Genomic DNA, 21,367 nt, shown 5'->3' on the forward strand with positions numbered 1-21,367 from the left:
ATAAAATGTTCTGTCCTTCTGAATACATATAAAAGGAATGCCAGTCCTTCCAATGCAGAGGAAAAGCACAGATTACTCTAGCACAGAATCAAAACCAAGGGAACTACAAAGCACACTTGGGTGTTCACTGTGCAACATGGATGTATTCTGCAACTTATACTCCCCCAAGTATCTATTATCAGAGAGCATCTCCTTGTTAACATGCAGTGTTTTAATCCAAACAAAACAACCAGAAATAGAAGTATGTATCAAGCACAACCTTATTAAATCCTCCAGTATTGCCAATAAGCAGTTTGGAACCAGTCCTGGTGTCCTCCTCTGTAGCTTACCTCCATTTTACAAGTTCTGTGATATGCTCATTTTAAGCGGAAAATATATTTGTTTTCATGTTTGATTTATGAGCGTTAAGCACACAACACAGAAGCTGAACAGTATTAAGTCAAGCTTTTCACTTGCACATCTGCAAGAGATGCACTAACACATACCTCAGAAATATAGAGATCTGCCTGCTTTAGGAGCTCTCCAATGATCAAGACGTTTGAGGTGGTGCCATCTCCAGTGATGTCATCTTGTGCTGTCGCTACTTTTGCTATCAAGGAGGCTGTGGGGTGTTGTATTTGCTAAACAAAAGTAAGAAGCTGAACTGTAAGCCTCATCACAACGGTAGAGAAAGCTGATCTGAAGTCAGCTCAGTAGTTTATCTAGTTGATAGGCAATGTTTTAATTATTCCTGTCAATTTAGCTAGTTTCAACACACAATTCCAGTTAGCAACAACAAAAATCACACTTGGCCAGTAAGTTTCTTGAATTGAATCTGCGTCATACAGTCTTTTTTCCCCCTGAAGACCCAGCAAGTCTCTGGTGACCAGCAATAGGACCTTATGGGCACTCCTGTGTGGAGCAAGAAGTTGGACTCAATAATCCTTGCAGATCCCTTCCAACTCCAGATATTTTGTGATTCTGTGATCTACACAGAACAATGGTGCATGCTGTTAGCCCAAGCTGTTCTGCACCTACAAACAGAATTTCGCTTGACAGAGCCCTTTTCTCCTTTAGGAACCAGGTGCACCAAGACAACTACAACTGGATTGTTTGGGACACTAAGAACAGTTTAGAACTAATTTAGTTCTCTGCATGATCAATGCTATACATACCCTAACTGGTTTATTATTTGTCAGTTGCTTTACTTGCTCTTGTAAAACTGAAGATCAACATTCAGTCAGTTTGTTTCTCATCAATTCCTCTGCTAAGCAGTGCAGTGGTGTTTCAGCTATGAAGATGGATGGAGAATTACTGCTGCCTAACCAAAGTTCGCAAGTACCACACATGACTGCATGGTAATTACACGAGTCAGCCTTTCAATTTAAGGAACACGTGTAGCACTTAGCATCTCCGACTGCTGAATGAAGATGATTTTCGCATAGGTTGGAGCCTTTGAACCTACAGAACAGCATCCACATTTGAGGAGACTGGTGCTGGGTACTGGGAGTACTGGGACCCATCGCTGCTGCAGAGCCAGGGGCAGGGTGGCAGCAGCTCTGTATAACGTGCCACATGCAGGTGGGGGGGCCACACTTTCACCTTCCCTGTGGGCCTGGTATTACACCAACTGCACCCACCACCCAACATTTTTCCAAATCACACACTTATGAAGCACTCTGTTGCAACTGACCTTAGTACAATAAAATTATGCATTTCCTAAATAAAACGTAAGGTAAGAAGAGTGCTTATATTATTGAAACAGTTCATACTTCCTTTATATGTAAACTGCCACATTAGCACGCCAACTTCATTCAACACCTCCCAAACTGCACTTACTCCTTTACGTTCTTCCCAAAGAGTATTTCCCCCTCAACACACGGGGCCAAATACCCCAGAACCACACACGAGGGGCAGCGATGGACACGGCCCCCTTTACCCCAGGCGATGGGGAGGAGAACAGGCCCAGGCCCCCAGCCCCCCCTCCCTGCTCACCATTTCCTGCAGCAGCACGTTGCCATCTTTGGTCAGCTTGATGTCTCCGGCGCCCGAAACCAGCCTGCGAGCGACACCAGGAGGGGGTGAGCATAAGCAGAACACCCCCCCCAGCCCCACACTCCGCCTCCCCCCCCCCTTTCCCCTCACGCTTCCCCTCAGGCCCCAACGGCTGAGGCGCACGGCGGGAAGGCCGCGGCCTCCTCCCTCCCCCATCCCCAGCGGAGGCACGGGGGGGCGCTCCCTCACATCTTCATGGTGCCCTTGGGGCCCAGGTTGGTCCTCAGCACGTCCTGCAGCCCGCGGGCCGCGCTGATGTTCACGGCCAGCGCCGCCTGGGCACGAGCCACCTCAGCTTTGGGGTTGAGCGCCTTCACCGCCATGGCCGCTGCCGCTGCCGCTCCCCTCAGCTCCGCGCCGCGCACTGGGCGGGAACGACGCCGGCCGCGCCTCCCCGCCCGCCCCTTCTAGAACACTCCGGCGGCCGCGCGTCCCCATTGGTCCGTGAGCGCCAGAGCCGCGCTGCTATTGGCTGCGAGGCCTGTCGATCTGTCGGGCAGCTCCCGCCTACTGTCTCTCCCCTCCTCTTGAGGCGCTGAAGGGAGCGGGGCCCTAAGGGAATGGCGGGGTGTGTATGGCTCGGCTCGGCTCGGCTCGGCTCGGCTCGGCTCGGCTCGGCTCGGCTCGGCTCGGCTCGGCTCGGCTCGGCTCGGCTCGGCTCGGCTCGGCTCGGCTCGGCTCGGCTCGGCTCGGCTCGGCTCGGCTCGGCTCATGCTTAGCAGTGAATGTGTAAACGAGGTCTTTGATCGGGCAGGGGTGCTCGCTCGTGAATCCCACCCACTCATGTGACAGACACCCCCTGGGGCAGGTTCACAGAACCGTGAGAATAAATAATTAAACCTGCCCATTTAACCTTAGATCGGGCAGATTAATAGTTAAGCGGCATGGATTAATAATCGAAATGGGCCTTGGTAAAAAGCCAGAGCTGAGGTTAATCAAAAGTTTCTTAACAGAAGGTGCTGTGTGGGCCCACCAAGGCCAGCAGCTTCTCAGTGGGATCTTCCCAGCCACCACAACGCAGCCCTGCTCGCTGCCGTGGCCTTTCACTTCACAAGTCTCTGTAACTGGGGTAAAATTCTCCCCAGGCAACACTGAGGTGTCCTGTGAGATCTGTGCAAGAAAAAATGTTAAAGTCAAGGGAACCTCAATGGAGAGTTGGAAGCCTTGGGCTGATATGGCCAGTGAGGGCCCAGTCCTTGAGCCTGCACAACGTACGCATTTTAGTGGCTTTCAGCTCCACAAAGGATGAAGATGGAGAATTTCCCTTGGAAAGGGCTTGAGAGCTCTTGCCAGGGCTCCTTACAAATACCACAGGCACAAATTGCACCAAGTTTGGCTCCCACATTGCCCCATCCACACCTGTGTCCCCTAACACCTGCCCGCTGCAGAGGCGATTGGCAATACCAGGCATGACACAACCCTCTCCTTATTTCAAGTGTTTTGTAAGGAAAGTCCCTGCCCCAGAATAATCGTGGCCTGTGGCTGCAAAGCTGTGCTGGCAAGATCCAGGCCAAGTGGTTTTCGGTATTCCTGCAGCCCATCTGCTCCAGAGGGCACTAACCTGCAGCAAACAGACACACGCAACTCGTACCAATTGGTCCTGAGCTCAGAATTTCCTCAGTACTCGGTACGGACCACAAAGAGCCTCACCCAGGGCTCATCCACCAGGTGTAAGGATGGCGCAGAATAAATCTCCCCTACCCCTTCCCACTTTTTGCAGCAGGGAAGCTGCCAAAACCCAGGCCATGGCAGCGCTGGACGGAGAGGTTGGCTGCTGAGCAATGGGCCGCTCGTGTTTCCGTGCCACTGCCAGTAGTAAACTCTAAAAGCCTGCTGATGGGTACAGTTTTGTTGCACAACAAAAGTTTTGGGGAAGCATGACTGAAATGGTCATTGGGGGTCAAATATAAGGGCAGACTCAGCAGCCTTGCTGATTTTGGCAGTAGAGGATGGCACCTGCCGGTAATGTGCTCCGCTGCTTTGGGTGAGGATCTCAAGTTTCTGGGCAAAGCGCCACACATGGCCCATCATTCTGACTTGGCAGGTCTGGAGGGGACAGCTGCTAGTACGCTTAGGTTTCTGATTTTTACATGTTTCGGATGGAGTTGATGTTTGAGCAAAATATACCACAAGTTTGGAGCCTTTTTGTTTAGCAGAGCAGGGTGCTTGTCTTGTAAAATATTTTAATGCTGATTCTTTAGCAGAGAGGCTGCGATTTTTTTTTCTTTTCTGCTGCTGTAATCATTAAAAATAAACATTAAACATTGCAAAACACAGGAAATTACACTTGGTATTTCATAACTGGGCTCTGGAATTCTCCAGTTAATGTTTATTCTTCACTTTTGCTGGGATGCTACCTGCCTGCTGAAAGCATAACGAAACAAAACAAGACAAGCCAGCCCTGAGAGGCTGCAGTGCTTGTACCTGAGGTGCCGAGCTGCTCTGCCCACTGAAAATACCCGAATCCCTAGCTCTGCCCTCAATTCTATAGCCCACAGGTCACACACATATTTTGCTATTCTTGCCTCTCTGGTTCTTAATTTTTGTTTGCCTTGATCCCTTCTCCAGGCTATGTTCAGTAGAGGGCAGCCTTGTCAAACCCATAGGTGCACCAGCAGGCACACTGTATTTTTTTATGTTTTCCCTGCTGTTGTTCTGTGATCTGTGTGGGTGATGTCCTGTGAAAAAGGCAGGAATTCTCCATCCTAACTCTTCCAGGCACCTCTCTCTGTGCTTCCTTCCTGGGCCACACATGTCTAAGGGTGGTTATGTTATGGTATAGTAATATTTCTCGTTTGCATTTTCATATTAAATGGCCATTTTGCAACATTTTTCAGACAACACTACAAGCTTTTCTACATTTTTCAGTCTTTTAGTTGTAGTTGCTGAACTGTTTTGAATATTTGCTCGTAATGTGTAGTAAAAATACAGGGCACATGCTTACAAGGCCTAAGTAATCCTTTTAAATTACTGGAGTTGCAACAAATTACATCAGAATGGAATCAGTAATGTAATATTTAAACAAATTACAAAAACAAGTCTGTTAAACTAAGACAAGTAATGGGAATATCCTTCATGAAATGTCCAGTAGCGATTCACTTAAGTGAAATCATGCAATGCTTATCTTGGCAGAAAAAAAACACCAGAGATTCCCAGTAAAAACAGTTTTCTTTCATCTTTATCAAGATCTGTTTTTCTTTAACCGTATTCACCGAAATGATTTCTAACTCCGTTTTAAAACATACTGCCCTGCCACGATAAAACTCACAAACAGGACCAGACAAAACAGCAAACCACATCACCAGTTTTGCAGCAAAGGGGCTCGGTCCCATCTTTCCCTGATGCAGGAAGTTTCTAATAGATGCTTGTATTGACAAGTAGTCACGCAAGTACTGAGAACATTTGAAAAGACATACAGGAAGGCATGGGAGGAGAAGCACAGAAGGGTATTGATTTTAGTTCATACACTTAAGTTTGAGGAATAATCCTGCCAGAATTGCAAAAACATCATGCATAGAATGTGACTGGTGTATCCAGTGGTGCAGAACAATCTTTCAAGATGGGTAGCAGTCATAAGACTCCTATCACAAGCGAATAAAAGAAGCTAAATCAGCAGTCTGGCTTTCTTGACCTTGAAACGAGTAATTGGCTTCACAGTTCTGGGTTGGCAGCCTCCTGTTTACTAACTAATGCCCGCAGTCATGTCTGCGGGAAGTTCTTCTGTAGGATGCCAAAGCACTAGCACAGACAGGTTCTGCAATTTTTCCGTTGCTTTTGACAACATTTTATTTGGAGAAACAAAACAGAGCCTTCTCAGAAGTAGAAGCTTTCATTTTGCCTTCGAAGTTTGTGATGAATTTTGACTGCAGATTTTTTTGGTGTGTAATATTGCGCACTCCGGTACGCAGCTTAAGCCAAAATGCAGTAGTGCAATTTTAACGCACGAAACCTTTAGTTTGCGGTGAAAGCAAGCGCCCCTGCCTCACCCCAGACTTCATGCCAAGAGAAACTCCTGGCTGTTGCTTGGCAGATCCCCTCCTCGCCTCTCCTCCCTGGTCCTCCCGCGCCAGCGCCATGCGTGGAGGCAGGTGGGCTTGCTGCGCCCCGTCCTGCTCCCCGTGCCCGTGGCAGAGGCTGGCGGGCGAGCAAACCCCACATCATCTTGTGCACAGGCTGCTCCCTGCCAAGCCATGCCTACCCAAGCTGGGAGCGCCCCAAAGTGGGCCCGAACGGCTCCTCCCCTGACGTCGGCAAGGTTACACCTCTCTTCCTACGCCTGTCAGCGAACAGCTGGACTTCTCTGGTTACATGTGTGCAACCATTTAAAAAAAACATCCAGCCTGCCTTACTCAGCAGATTATAAAGAGTGATTTACAAAATGCGGCTTTCTTCCAGATCAGCCCGTGCCGTTGTATTTATGTGACTGAAGGTCTCAGCTGATCCGTTCTTTTCTTGTGCAGCCAAGAGGTTTGCAGCAGCACCACCGGCCACGGCCAGTACAATACTGTAAGTCACTGGGAACGTTTCTTTCTCGCACTTTGGAAGGGGTTGGCGTTTGGTGTGTTCAGTTCCATAACACTTATCAGATTTTTCTTGCATAGGCAATGAACTATACGCCGGGGCTGTGCGCTGCCCTGCGAGATGCAGCAGCACTGTGGTGCCTGTTTTATTACAGCAGCATGAATGAATGATGCAATCGTGCAGGGGGAAAGCATCATCATTTTGGCAGGACAGGCAAGAGGGGATTGGAGAGATGGGAGATGTGTATCAACATCCACCAGGTTCCCCCTATCTCTTTTCAATTACCTTTTAAAAGGTGCTTAAATGTGCTGTTAGGCACTGCTGTGCAGCTATCAGTGTGTCGCTGCAAACATTCCATCTCTTGACTTGCTTACAGGTTTCTATTACTACCTTGTAAACTGAACAGGAAACCAAGTAGTTTGAAGCAGTCTTAGTGACTTTAAGGACCGAATCTCTCTATTCTCACATTGAAAATCACAGAAACTCCTAATTATGGATGGGTTGAACTTAAAGAGTAGTACTTGCAGGAATATATATTAAAAATTTGCCTAAATATAGCTTATCTGTTTAAACACATAATCTCTCTTCTAAAGCACATTGCTTATACTGAGAATTATACCTCAACATAGCAAAGCCATGTTACCATATTATTCCCATTTTACAGATAAAGGACTAGCAACAATGAAGGATTAAGTGCTTTGTTTAATACCATGGATACTCTCCTGTGAACACTCTCAGGAGCAGAATCACACCTGTAGCAGGAACAGGCTCTGAGAAAAGGTTCAGCAACAACCTTCTCCAAATCCCATACTCTAAGCAGCAGTTTCCCATCAATGCTACAGAAGCAGTCTTATATGGCTGCGTTTCTGTTAATCTCACTGAATGTTCAGTGCAATATTTCTCTGCTCTGGGAATATATCTCACAGTGACTTTGTTCTCATGCGCATCAGTGCAAACTGGGACTAACTTCACTGATGCCAGGCAAATAACTCAGGGCAAAGTGAGACCAAAATGGGTCTTGTTACGGAGCAGTAGCTTTCAATAAAGTGCGCACACTTACATTGTTAAATGTGAAAGTGAATCAGAATCACAAACATCAGAGACTGTTTGCACACTGTAGGATATTCCTGAATGATCTCTTAAAAAAGGCATTTTAAGTAGTGTTTCATTAAGATTCACTTAATCTTCATTTTTTTTCACAGCAAGAAATGTGAACATAATGTAAAGTAGCAGTGTGACAACACTTCTGAAAGCTGAAATAAGATAACAAGTCAAGTAGAGTCACAATGGAGATTTTGAGATCTCTTCAAGATCTCATCAAAATAAACCAGCCACAGAACACCCGGAGTCCTGAGTACCGCTTCATGTTCCTTTTGCATTCGCAGATCTTGCAGATGTTTCAGTTTTTCACAGTGTGGCAAGTGCCCTTCTTTGAAGGGTCAGCAAACAGAAAAGATTACAGTTGTTTTCCTTTAACATGTGGTCTTACATAATTGCTAGGCTTGCTGCTGTGACTCCGCCCTCTCTGTTACGAAAGAGAACTATTTCTTGTGGAAACGCCAGTTTTTTTCCAAGTGGCCTAATGAAGTACTTAATAGTATGGAGGCAAGGAGATCTCATAGGAATTCCACTCCCCTTGTGATTTCTTTTTTGCTCATCTCAAGTTTCACCTTTCTCTTTATCACTTTCTTCTTACGCCTTCTTTAGTCTATTGTTTGCACATTTTTTTTCTCTTTCCCATTTTCTTCCTTTCATCTTTTCCCCATCGTATTTTATCATACCTGTTGAAATGGTTGCTGCTTGGATACTTTTACAGCATGGAAATAATAGAATAGAAATAGATTTCTTATCTGAAATACGATGGCTGAATGATCAGAGATTTTCTGCCCAAGTTTTTCATATGGAGACTGAACTTATAATTATTAGTTGTGGGAATTTCTTTTTTCTTACCATCTCATAAAAACATTGATGCGTGTAAGCAATCGGATGTTCTGTGTTTCAGAGTAATTTGTCTCTGCCAACCACAGAGGCCAATACCACTCTGGAATTAAAAACTGCTATTCCTTTACTATTTATTATTTAGCGAATCGCCCATAGAAGAGCTTTGCACAGCTTCAATTCTTTTTCCTCATATTTTCAGGTGACACTTACCTGTAGACAAGAATCAGAGATTCATAGAATCAGAGTATCCTGAGTTGGAAGGGACCCACAAGGATCATCGAGTCCAACTCCTGACTGTGCACAGGGCAACCTAAGAGTTAGGCCATACATATAAGAGCATTGTCCAAATGCTTCTTATACAGTGACAGGTTTGGGGCCATGACTTCCCCGGTCACATGAGCTACTGTGTATGTTCTTATATCCCCTGCATGTTTAATTCTAGGCAGTTTCCTGGTGAATGCCATGGCAAGATGGCCCAGGGAAAATTCTGAAAACAAAGGAAAGAACAGAACATCTTCTACTTGTAATTCCCCACACTCCTGGGGCCCATTGCTCAATCACGAATAGCCTTGCCTTATGCTCCCATTTACGTTTAGGGCTGGGAACAAAAATCACAAGTCACTGAAATTGGCATGTTACTGTTTGGAATGGCTTTTGCTGACCTCTGGAGCTGATGGTCACCCCTGGAGCTTTGCCGACAAAAGCAGAAGAACCTTCTTTCATTCCAAATGAACCATCTTTAACTCCTAATTTTTTTCTCACCAGCAAGACTCCCTACAATAGCTGAAGCTTCCCACATAGGTTCTCCTCTTTGCTCCAGGAAGAGCTTCCCTATTTTATAGTTCATCACAAGTTCTCCAACTTGTGTGATGATACATCAGCCAAAAATGGCTCTGTGTTTTCCAGAACTCAGTGCTTGGCTACAAAAGGAATTGGAAGGGTTTTGGCAAGCCACTCATCAAGGGAGATCAGGAACTACTGATCTGTTCTGCATTTCAGAATGCAAGTCTTCCCTTACAACTTGTCATTTTTAGGCATTATAAACCATAGCCTGAAACTCTTTTAAAAGAGTTACTGCATAGAATAAAGAAAAGACAGAGTTAATTCCAGCAACGGCTTTGTATACATATCCATCAAAGTGAAGTTCACAGCAGTGGTCGCATCATTGTAAGGAATATTCAGAAAGGAAGGGAGTATGGGAAATTTGGATGAGGAGGAGAAGGGAACAGGGAGAAGGGAAAGTTCATGTCCCTTTCTTCCTTCTCCCAATGTGTTTTTCTAGCTATATCATAATTCTCAGAGAAATTAAAATTCTGAAGACGCATATCCAAAAATATATTTCAGGTTCTCACCAAGAAATCGCATAACAGTGCTATGTCACCACACAGTGATATTGCATCAGAACGTGGTCATGTTGCAGTGCAGCCCCAGGTTAGCATGAGGCAATGTGACTGCTTTGCATAAGAAGGAATCAGTGTTGGAACACCATGACGCAAATGTCACACCAGAATGATGCAACAAGTTTGTCCAGTAGAGCAAATCCTTAAAATTGGCACCAAAACCAAGGCTGAATTCTTAGTGGACTTTATAATTTCCAGTAGGCTGGAAAAAAAATTAATGGCATGCTATTTCAAAAATGCTAGTGGACATTTTTTAAAATTCCACTGCACAAAGAGATCTAGCAAATGGCTGTCAAGCCCTGTCCTGAAGTCAAAGCCCTCCTGCTCTGGAAATCAAAATCTTCCACTGAAAATTCAAAACAGTGCTGTGGAGTCAAGGTCAAGCCAATGCTAACGCAAAGTAAACCTGGAATTCACGTGTCCACCTGCTGCCAAGTCTTAGCTCAGAACCAGTTTTGGTCCAAGGAAAGTTTTTATGTCCATTGTCAACCTGTACCCACTCACCTTTGCTTTCTGGGACACTGGGGAGGTTGAGCCCAGGCTCTGTCCTACTTTCCCACTCCCAAACTGTATGTACAGGAGGGAAGTGTGGGCTGGGTGGTATCTGCTCTCCTACCTCACTCACACCTGTGACACAGATGAGCATTAAGTAAGCCACCGTGTCACCTTTGCAGCCTCGTGCAAAAGCCATGAACCTACTTTGGGTATTACAGTCGTGTTCATACCACAAAACTCAAGAACACCTAGAATTATCCCCCTCAACTAGTCCTGTTCCGTGGCTGCCTTTGGATAGCTTTGCCTTTAATCTGTCACGACTTGCTCTCTCTCTTGCTTTTTCATATTTAGCACTGATATCTACCTGGTAAACAGAGATTAACTCTTACGGATGTGGTGCTTTGCTGTTCACAGCAGGTTTCACTCCTTAGGTTTGCCTGCTTCAATTATACAGACTTTTTCTTTTACCTTTCAATGAAGGATTGGGGTTATTTTCTCTTACTCTATACACATGAACAGATAACAGATGTGTGCATGTGTGTGTTCTATAAGTTTTTCCAGTGATTATGATCATTTTCCATAAAGCCCTTTGTATCCCAGTACTCACCATATGGTGTCAATGGCACTTCATTTAGTACTGGTGTCGGATGCCATGCATAGCCTTGGTGTTGTGGGAAGCACAAGGCCCTAACTCGGAGGGCTCTAGGTCAGACAAACACACTACCTGTGATAGCAGTCCTCATGGATGGACATGCAGGCAATGCCATTCACACCTCTGCAGGAAACTTGAATTAAGAGCAAAAAGTGAAGAATAGTTAATTAGGAAGGTGTTGGGACTACAGCTAGACTGGGGTTAAGTATTGGAATGAAAACACTATCCTGGACAGCTTACCGACTCTTTTTCTGTTGAGATACATATTCATTTCTGCTTCTGATAGGGTAAACCCAGTTCATCAGATTAGCTGCAACTTTCTGTGGTTAGCTGTTTGATCCCAAGTTTTTACTCAGTAGTTAATCCATCAGTCCTTAGTTAAGCAGAACTGCTCTCATGTTGATTTGTGTACCTAAGGAATGAATAAAATCAAAACCTTCAGGACCTAGCCTAGTAATAATAGTGCAGGCTTGAACAGCAGCTTTTAATCTGAACACCTTAAAACACCTGGACAACAACTTCTACCTGCCACACAGCAGGGGAAAGACCATAATCTATTACCAAGACTAGTCATGGGAATAAAACCACAGAATTCACCTCAGGAAACAGCACTGGTGCTTACCATTTGTGATCCCTAGATGACTCCTTTCTGATGGTGAGCTACTTCAGTACTGATTGTCTTCTATACTCTTCTACAGCAAGATATGTAGCAATCAGTTCTTCATCTTCACTGGATGTCTTTTGTGTGCAGAAGGTGGGAAGTTTGTCCCAAAAGGGCAAAAAAATAAATGTTTTGTGGAAACCTGTGTATGTAAGACCTGTCACCATGAAACCTCACATGATACATAGGAGGAAAATAAATTAGTTGAGTGAGAAGAAAGCAAAAGATGAAGATATACGACATGCTGTTTAAAGGTATTTTTGTCTCTATTCCAGATAAAGAAAGAACCTACTACCCAGGTCAGTTATATGAGACTTGTCCTGCAGGAAGTTTAAGAGATTAGAAGAGATAACCAAACACGAGCTTCAACAAAGATGTGGGAAATAGGACAGATACAAAGCTGTACTTGTATCTAAATGTACTACTGGTAAATAGCGAGATACACACTGCAATCCCTTATGAAAGGGTAAAGCACGATTAGTAAGGTAGAGTACGAAAATCCCTGATTAACACCTTGTGCTTCTGGTCTGCAGAGGTGCTCAGTACATATAAGTGGACAGATATAAAAGGGAAGAAAATGAACTTTTGACAGGTATTGTTATGGAAAAACTCATGGTTGTGGGCTTTGGGAACTTCACTCAACCCCTTAAGATATCACCACGTTATTTTAATCAGGACATAGAAAAGGATCTAAACCTTCACGACTTAGGGATGACTACTCACTGATAGGTTTAAGACAGTTATGCCTACTGCAATCAAGCAAATCTTTAAGGGTTGGTTGTCTTTTACTGTCTCCTGGAGCAACTAATTTGACACTGCAGACCAGGTCTGATGAGAAATCAAGATCCATTTGAGCAATCAAGATCCATTTGAGCGGTGAAGGCAAGGCAAGACAAGACAGGGAATTTTAAGTCCTGTCCAGTAGTTGGCAGTCTGATGGCTCAGCAAATGCCAAGTATTACGACCTTGAACCCCACCTGAGCATCAATGGGATGAGCCTGCAGAGAGCAAATCAGCAGCTGACCAAAGCTCCACAGCCCACCCATAACGTAAGTTGAACATCAGTAGGCAGCAACAGCAGAGAGCAAATCAGCAACTGAGCCAGACCTCCACCGCCACTCACACTTTGATAAAAGCTGGCTAGCAGGCTGCGCTCGGTCCTTCTCGCAACGAGCAGATCAGTCGCTGCAATGGCTCAAGACGGAGTCCAGTACTGTGACTCACAGAAACAATTCATCTTATCCTCTTACAGTAAGAAGGTTCCTAAAAGGATGGCGTCTCTCCTGGAGATGAAAGAAATCTTCCGCAATGCTGATGCAGTGTGCTTTGATGTGGACAGTACAGTCATCAGGGAAGAAGGCATTGATGAGCTTGCAAAATTCTGCGGAGTTGGAGATGCCGTCGCAGAGATGTATGTATATTTGCTGTTTACTTCACATGAACATTAGTAACAAGTAAGCATGGATAAGGTTAAATCTGTGACAGCAGTTTTACAATACCGATTAATTCATCTCTGTCACAGGAGATTATTATCATTTAAAAAAAGATGTTAGGAATAGTAAGTGGAATTAATGCATAATGAAGTAACTTTTTTTTTGAATTGTGAAGCCACTCAACAGGACTATACTGAAATAAATTCTCTAAATTAAATGTCTTTGATATGTTCAGATGAGGCCTCATCGTAACACTTGGCAAAGAACTAGCAGAACCTTATTATGAGATGGAGGAGACTGGACTCTTCACTTCTTTGAGGCAGTTGTTTCCATTGAAATTTGTAGCAAAAGTCCTGTTAATTTCAGAGAAGAGCAGCTGGCCTTTAATTTAGGAATACTGGTCCCAGTGGCTCAGATTGCTTTCACAGAGTATCAGCTTTCCTTTGCCTCGCTGGTTCTTACAAACGCACCAGTCTGTGGAGCTCTTCTACCACTGGTTGCTACCAACCTTTTCAGTGTACCAATCTTGTCGTTTACAACAGAGATACTATGGTATAACCTAGAAGCTATGGGGCCTTAACTTGTTCCTTGGCATACCTGTTAAAATAACAGCTCTTGGGAGAAGCCTCAACTTAAGTGTCACTGATTTGTTTTGTTTGGATCACAATTCAGGACCCGCAGAGCTATGGGTGGCACTGTGACATTCAAAGCAGCTTTAACAGCACGACTAGGTCTCATACGACCCTCCTACGAGCAAGTGCAAAAATTAATATCTGACAATCCACCTCAGCTAACGCCAGGAATACGGTAAGAAGAATTTCAAATGATCTAATGAAAAAGTATTCCAAAAGCACATAGCATAAATCAACAAAATGCTGTGAAGCTGAAAGAATGTGAAGCTGATATAGAATGCGTTCCATGTTGTTTGTGTACAAAGCTTAGATCAGGAGCTTATAATAGCCTGGATCCATGTTGAGTGGATAAGTATCCATATAAAAAGAAACTGTCTTAGGTATTAACTGGCATTTTGGCTGGCAAGCTGACATTCCGGCGTGAGAATTAGATGGGCATGGAAAATAATCTGCTCCACATCAAGAAGTTTGTTTTTTTTTTTTTTTTTCTGAAGAAAGCTGGGAGGAGGTTTATTACGGAATAAAAACTATTCGCTTGGTCTATTCTGTAATTATATTCTCTCTCACACTTCTGCATGCAGTCACCACTGGACTCAGCTGAGGGGATCCACTTTCAGAGCTACACATTCTGTACTGACATAAAAAGTCATTAGAGGCAAATCCATACGTGCATATACACGTATTCTTTCATCTTTGGGTTTAGATATAACGTTAACTATTTCAACTGAAAAGGTTTTTCTTCCTATTCAGATTGTTTCAAACAGTTGAAAATAATTTCTTTACTATGAAACATGGCTATAGCTGTAAATCTAAAATATTTTTAGCACATACAGTTGTTTTAATACAATATTGTACTTGTATTTTCTCCTTGAAATGAATCACATGCTCAGCTTTTTCTGTAGAAGGCATAGCTAGATGCAACAACAAAGGGGGCATTGTTTCCGTGTTTAGAATCACATGACTTTCCTTTTCATTCCTTCCCTTTCTTCCTCCTTTTCTGTGTAGCCTGCTTTAAGCTTCCACTCTGCTTTTCAGTGTTTAGCATTTCTTCTGTTACTGCTATCACTTCTACTGCTTAGTGTTGTTGTATGTTGATTTTCCTGCCTCTAAAACCAACTTTTATAAAACTTTTAATTGCCATCAACTCCCGTTGATATTAACCGGGTCTGAATATTTCTCACTTTTTAATTCCTTTTCTGTAGCTGGTGCCCTTTTCTACACAGAGTATCAATGTCTTCGGGGAATCAAGTCTGAATTAGAAAAATGTTTGTGCTTTGCACACTTTCCAGCCCACTTTTATATTTTTGTGCAGTGCCTTTAGCTCCCCTGCATTCCCTGCTCTTTTTCAGCATTACAGATATCTCACTGGTTTTATATTTAGCTTCAGAAAACAATCTGAATTGGATCTGGTCTCATCTGTTCAGGGGAACTGATGTGAACAATATGAAAGTATAAATGAAACATTTCTAGGGAGCTCTGGTTTCTGAGCAACTAAATACCTGTTCATATCTAGACAGGATGGTTTTGTTCAGCTCGTTTCAAGCAAGGTATACGCACAAACTTGTGAAGAAAAGATGGAAAAGCTTCAAGCAGCTGAGAAGGATGGAGTTGGAAAGCAGCACACAAATAAACTGGAATAACAAAGTAGACGGGTGGCCTTGTTTAGGAAAGATCTATTTTAGCTTTCTTGTTATCCCTTCAGCACACCTAGATGCTGCCAGGCACTCATGCTTGGTGACTTTCTTTCTTCCCAGGGAGCTGGTGAACAGGCTTCATCAACGAGGGGTACAGGTCTTCTTGGTCTCTGGGGGTTTTCAGAGCATCGTGGAACACGTGGCCTTGCAGCTGAACATTCCAACAGCAAATGTCTTTGCCAACAGGCTGAAGTTTTACTTTAATGGTGAGATTCCCCTAACAGGTCATTTCTTTGCTAATTAATGCAATTATTTTGTGTGTGTTCAAACTGTTAGATCTTGGGCTACAGATATTGTCCAACCTACATCACCTTGCTACCAATCCTGGTAACTTCAAGACCAATCCAATCCAGCTGTCTCCAAGTGGGGAAATAGCCAAACTTCCCCCCAAAACATGAATTCAGGTCCTTTTCCAGACATATGAAATAGAGCTGTAGTTACTTTTTAATTGCAACTTGTGCCAAAGTTAAAAAGCATTACAGTTGCTGAGAGCAGTTTCATTTTCTCTCTCTTTCAAGTTTACATAATTTATTACACCTACCTGCTTTCAGAGGCAAACTTCATTTTCAGTGACTCTGAGGCATGTATGAAGACCAATGGAGACTTTTGTAGAGCTACTCTGGACTTCTTTAAGCTAGTGTAATCGAGCAGAACTGTGGTTAGTGAGCTTGGTTCTTACTCTGTATTTCACACACTGTTTATATATCACACTGAATGCTGCTTTTGAAATGTTTAGACCAGAATGACTGGATCAAAGTGACTGGGAAAGGATTTGACATGCTACCATACAGGGTTTCTACTGTTTGTCCTAGCATTTCAGCTCTTTGAAAACATCCCCACTGACGACTTATGTAAAATTCTAGTTTTTATGCTTACCTTCTGATTACTTCTTTGGGATGCTGAAATTGTGAGGCTTACAGAACTGCACGTAATTAGCTGTTTTCTTGAAGAAAAGACCACAGGCATGTATCTTTCTTCATCTACATGAAAATATGCTATGTGTCTAATTCATCCTTCCACTGTTTTCTAGGAGAATATGCAGGATTTGATGAAACACAACCAACAGCTGAATCAGGGGGGAAAGGAAAAGTTATTACTCATCTGAAAGAACAGTTCCATTTCAAGAAAGTAGTTATGATTGGAGATGGAGCTACAGACATGGAAGCCTGTCCCCCTGCTGTAAGTATTAAAAAACTGGAATTCCAAATTCCCTTTGAGCAATTTGTGTGTGTGTGTGTGCAGGAAGTATGGTTTAAATTCTTTATAGGACTTCAAGGAAGATCTTCAGCACTTCCCAGAGCCTGAAAGATCTGTGTAGGTAGTTTTCTCTAGAAAGGCTGCATCATGCAACTGTTGATTTCTCTCAGCTTAGCCAGTTTCAGTAAAGGTTCCACTCTCTGAGCCAGGGTTCTAGCTCAGTCCAGCAGAAATGCACAGTCTACCAACCTGTCGCAAATCAAGCTGATATGTCTGTCTTTCCCATCTATGTTGCCAAAATAACTGCTTGCTTCTGCTCAGAGCTCCGTACAGAGGTCCTACACTCCCAAGATCACAGTTCTGGACAGTATTAAATGTTGCTAAGCATGAAGGTCTGGTGCACATTTACTTGATACCAGCCTAGCAAGAAGGTTCATCTCACTTGACACCTCTGAAGATAGCAGCCCTGTCAGGGCTATTATTCAGCCCTATTATTCAGCCCTAGACAGGGTGGAATAATAATAAGAATAGAAAGACAGCTTTTATAAACAGTCATTTCACAGAGGAGGGATCTTAATTCTTTCTCATCTCTAGTGCCTTTCTCTACAAATAAGTAACTCAGTGCCCCTGCTTTGCCAATGCTGGGGGCAGATATCCTAGTGCATGGAAATGCACAGGAACAGACGGACTCTACGGGCTACTGCTGATGTGAGTTAGGACAAAGCATCCCTTAGCATTAAATATGTGCACGATCAAAGCAGCTTCATATTTGCTTAATGCTTTCTATCTGAAGGCAAAAAAACAGCAGTGGAAATTTTAAACACTGTTTTCTAAGACCCAGAAATGATGACTGTTTCTGGTTAATGATTGAAATCATGGTTAATGTTTACTCTTGGTATCTATCAAATGAGGTAAACAGAGTTAAGATAAAAAGTATAGGGATAATCGTGAGATGCTGCTTGCACGTTCAGATGTTAACTCATGCTTGAATAGTAAGGCTTTATGTTGCATCACAGCTACATTTCATTTTCAGTAAAATCTCAGATCTGAACAATCTTGAAGTTACAAGGTACTGAGACACACCTTTGCTATTGGAACTGATCTCTTAGTAACCAAAGCGTTGTAAAATTAAATGTTAACGAAGTTCCTGTTAATAAATATGAAAATGAACACGCCAAGTAAAATAGGTGAAGAGGCAGGGAGGAACATCACAATTTTAAAATCCAATCTTAAAAACAAACTTAATTGCTGAGAAGCTCCATTCCTTACACAGAACTGCAGTAACTCATGTGCCCATTCTTTCTGTTTTGCCAGGACTGCTTCATTGGATTTGGAGGAAATGTAATCAGAAAGCAAGTAAAGGAGAAAGCTAAATGGTACATTACTCACTTTGATGAACTGCTAAAGGAACTGGAAGAACGATAAATTATACAGTAAAATAATATATTTAACAACTATAAGTCAATTATACAATGTAATTAAACATATTTGTTTGCAAAGTTGTGTTCTGGACTTTTTAATGATTCTGGGTGTTGGGTGACTTCCTTCTCTGATCTGAAACTCGTGTTGCAAATGGCGACATGCTACTCAAATATTTTGTAGTGAAATGGTAAGATTTTTTTAAACGTCTTTTCCAAGGTGTAAGAGGTGCAAGATGGTAAGTACTTTCCATTCCAAAGAATCTCGGAACTAGGTTAGACAGTGAACAGATAGGTAGGAAATATTACTAAATATCTCTGAGTTCATTAAAATATGGCTACAGGAGAACCTGAGGTGTCGTCTGTTACTCAACATCATTGTTACTCAACCTGTAGTCTAAGACATGAGATACATGCAAATGTAAGATATATGCAATATTCATCAGCATCCTAGAAGCATATTTTAAGGCGAGTGATATAGTGCTTCACATACCTCATTAAAATACAAGCAAACTCTAAAATGTTGATTTTTTCAGATGGTCACAGTTTACTTAAGTGTTCTATTTAACAATCCTTCCCTGCCAACCTGTAACTGTATGGAACCTGACTCGCCTATCTTTACAAAACGTCTGCTGATTAAGAAAACACTAGGAAACTTATCTGGTCTTTTTCTCTGCCTCAAGTGTGGATCAACCACCCTCAAACTGCTTGTGCCAGAAGTCTAACCTGTTCTAAACAAGTATTTCTCTGAGCTTCAGCTAATGAATCCTAGTTTCTTAAGGCTTTGTCCTTCATGGCTGCTATGTTTGATCCAAGAGGGACTTTATACAGAACTCACTTGATAAATTGTGCTTTTTTTTTTGTCAGCAAATCCCTGACAACTTTTGCAAGTACGTCTTTTTAAGCAGCTCTGCTGACACATCATGGTACTTTTCTTTCCCTGACTTATAAGAATCTCATCTGAGATAATGTAAAAAGCTTTACTTATGGCAAAATGAAAGTCACATCTTCCATCCACATAATACCATCACAAGAGAAAGATGGGTTGATAAGACATGATTTGTCCTGGAAAAAAAAAACGCTCTATGCAGGTTCTTATATTCTGGGTGTCCCCACATTTAATTTTTTTTTTTTTGAAACTGAAGATTAGGCTGAGTGAGTGCCTTAATTCTCAGGTTCTTCTCTTCCACCCCACCATACATTTTATAGATAGGAAGATAAACAAGTGATGTGCCTACCTTCCAGAACCTCACACTGTCTCCGCAAGATAATCACTACTGGTTTATGCAACTTGCATGAAGTTTCCTTCATTTAGTAAGATTAAATCAAGGTGAAGTGATCTTGTCCAATTGTTCAAGCATCGCCAGCAGTTAAAACAAACACTGGTTGCCCATTCTGCTACATCATCAGAAAAGATACGTGGGAAAAGGGTATTAATAGAGTCACGGATAGTGATGAACGGCAACTCTCTGTGATGCCATCTCATGTTTTCAGCAAAAAGCAGAGACAATAATAAGTTACAGCAGTATTTAAATATTAAAGAAGTACAATGATTAAAAAAACCCAAACAAATCTAGAAGCAAACTTGTAATGGCTTCTTAGAGAAAAGCAGAGATATAAGCAGCTATACTGAGTATCTGTAGACAGAGCTTAAAAACCTTCACAAAAGACAAGACAGACAACGGTTGGCAGGATGCTCACTAGAACACTTCTGGGAGTATTAAACATGATCTCTTTTAAATTCTTCCTGAGAAAAATCCCAGCCAGCTCCAAGGGCAGCCCATGTACAATCATGCTTTTGTTTAGGCAGGAGTGCACGGATAGAGCAAGTGTAAACTCTTTCTGCTCTCATTCAGTCTACTCCTCTGCCATTCTACAGTTATGAAGCCAAAGAGAAGTGCTTCTATTTGCTGCAGTCTTCTACTGAATTAAAAGGCCACTAAAAAAAACAACTAAAATCCAGCTAATCAGCTATAGCTGCAGGCCCTGATCCTACAAACGTTATGACATGCTTCAAGTATATGTAATTCCACTAATGCCACAGTTAGAAGACAGTGCATGAGGCTTTGTGCCACAGAGATGTTAACATTCACAACAGTATCTTCTGCCAGTGTTGACTGCTATGGAAACACGGCACTGCGCCAACGATTTCACAAGAGCTCTTTAGGTCAGACTGTTTGAAAAAAAAAAATCACACCCCCTCCACTGGGCAAACAGCAAGCCCTCCCTCCTGGTCCAAGAGGTACCCAAAGGATTAGTTACTTTAGCGAGTAGCTGAGCTCTTTCAACTGTAAAATAGTGGAAAAAACCAGAGGGGAATAAAGCAGCATGAGGAAACTTTCAATATTGCAACCAAGGTACTGGTTTACTTGAGCGTATCCCATCACAGCAGAGCCAAATCTGGAGAGCAGTACATGTTATCAGAGAGAGAACCAATTTGTTTTCACATGTGTCTTCTAACTAAGAGCAATGGGGAAATATATTGCTTCATATAAAGCTTTCTATTTTAATGTGATTATTCAGTGAGGCAGAGTTGCTTTAAGTTACATTTTCAATTTGCACAAGGGGATTTTTTTAAAAGAACAATTTACACTCTTTCTAGAAAGACTACAGGACAACTAAAACTTGAGTTCGTGTCTTCATTACGGTGCTTTGAACTGGAACACGAATTGGCAATTACCTGAGACCCTTCCAGGCATTGTTCCCTGCTTCCCAACCACTGGAAAGCGATTTCATTACTGAACTCGATGATTTCTACTCTAAGAAATGCTAATGCTTTGTTAGTCAAAGGAAGAAGGCAAACTCAGCCATGAAATTAAGAGGAAAAGACAACAATGTTTACAACAGGAGAAAAACAACTTCAGAAAGGGCTCAAGCAATGGTAAGAAAAGATCCCCGTTACTTATGGACTCTGTTATACTTATGCTCTCTGATGAGAGAGCACAAGTTTGTAGCTCAGAATGATAGGAAGCACATAAAAAATACATTACAACAATACCAGGGATTCAGATCGTAGGTAGCCCATAAAGACTGAAGAGATTTGTGATATCTGGTGTCACCCTGCAGAACATCCAGTTATTCCTTAGAATTTTATTCATCCAAAATTTCATGGGCCTTCAAATACCTGTGAGTTTTGCCCAGCTATGTTTAATTCTTAGTGCTTCTGACTGAAGACTAGAAACGTGGATTGCAATGGAATCCACAAAATCCTTTATCCAAGAATGTTTTTCACCTTTTGTCTGTGATGAGATGGTTGGTTATGAGGGTTAACTTACCAGGAGAACTCTCT

General features: G+C 42.7%; 2 protein-coding genes across 2 annotated transcripts in view; one reads left to right on the plus strand and one right to left on the minus strand.

The window, feature by feature from the left end:
- The window catches only part of CCT6A (chaperonin containing TCP1 subunit 6A), a 41,121-nt gene that overhangs the window by 4,655 nt on the left and 15,099 nt on the right, over window positions 1–21,367 (minus strand). The window contains exons 2-4 of the mRNA XM_080563444.1: window positions 2,224–2,368; window positions 1,975–2,038; window positions 486–620 (exon numbers count right to left, since the gene is read on the minus strand). Coding sequence (XP_080419570.1) covers window positions 486–620; window positions 1,975–2,038; window positions 2,224–2,357 — 333 coding nt within the window. The 5' untranslated portion in view covers window positions 2,358–2,368. The remainder of the gene's footprint in view (window positions 1–485; window positions 621–1,974; window positions 2,039–2,223; window positions 2,369–21,367) is intronic.
- Window positions 12,789–18,159, plus strand: PSPH (phosphoserine phosphatase). Its single transcript, XM_080563461.1, has 5 exons — window positions 12,789–13,115; window positions 13,810–13,944; window positions 15,524–15,669; window positions 16,494–16,642; window positions 17,975–18,159. The coding sequence occupies exons 1-5, from the start codon at window positions 12,895–12,897 to the stop codon at window positions 18,083–18,085; spliced, it is 762 nt and encodes a 253-aa protein (XP_080419587.1). The 5' UTR covers window positions 12,789–12,894; the 3' UTR covers window positions 18,086–18,159.

The sequence above is a fragment of the Anser brachyrhynchus genome, assembly GCF_964034855.1.
Source record: "Anser brachyrhynchus genome assembly, chromosome: 20".
Lineage (NCBI taxonomy): Eukaryota > Metazoa > Chordata > Aves > Anseriformes > Anatidae > Anser > Anser brachyrhynchus.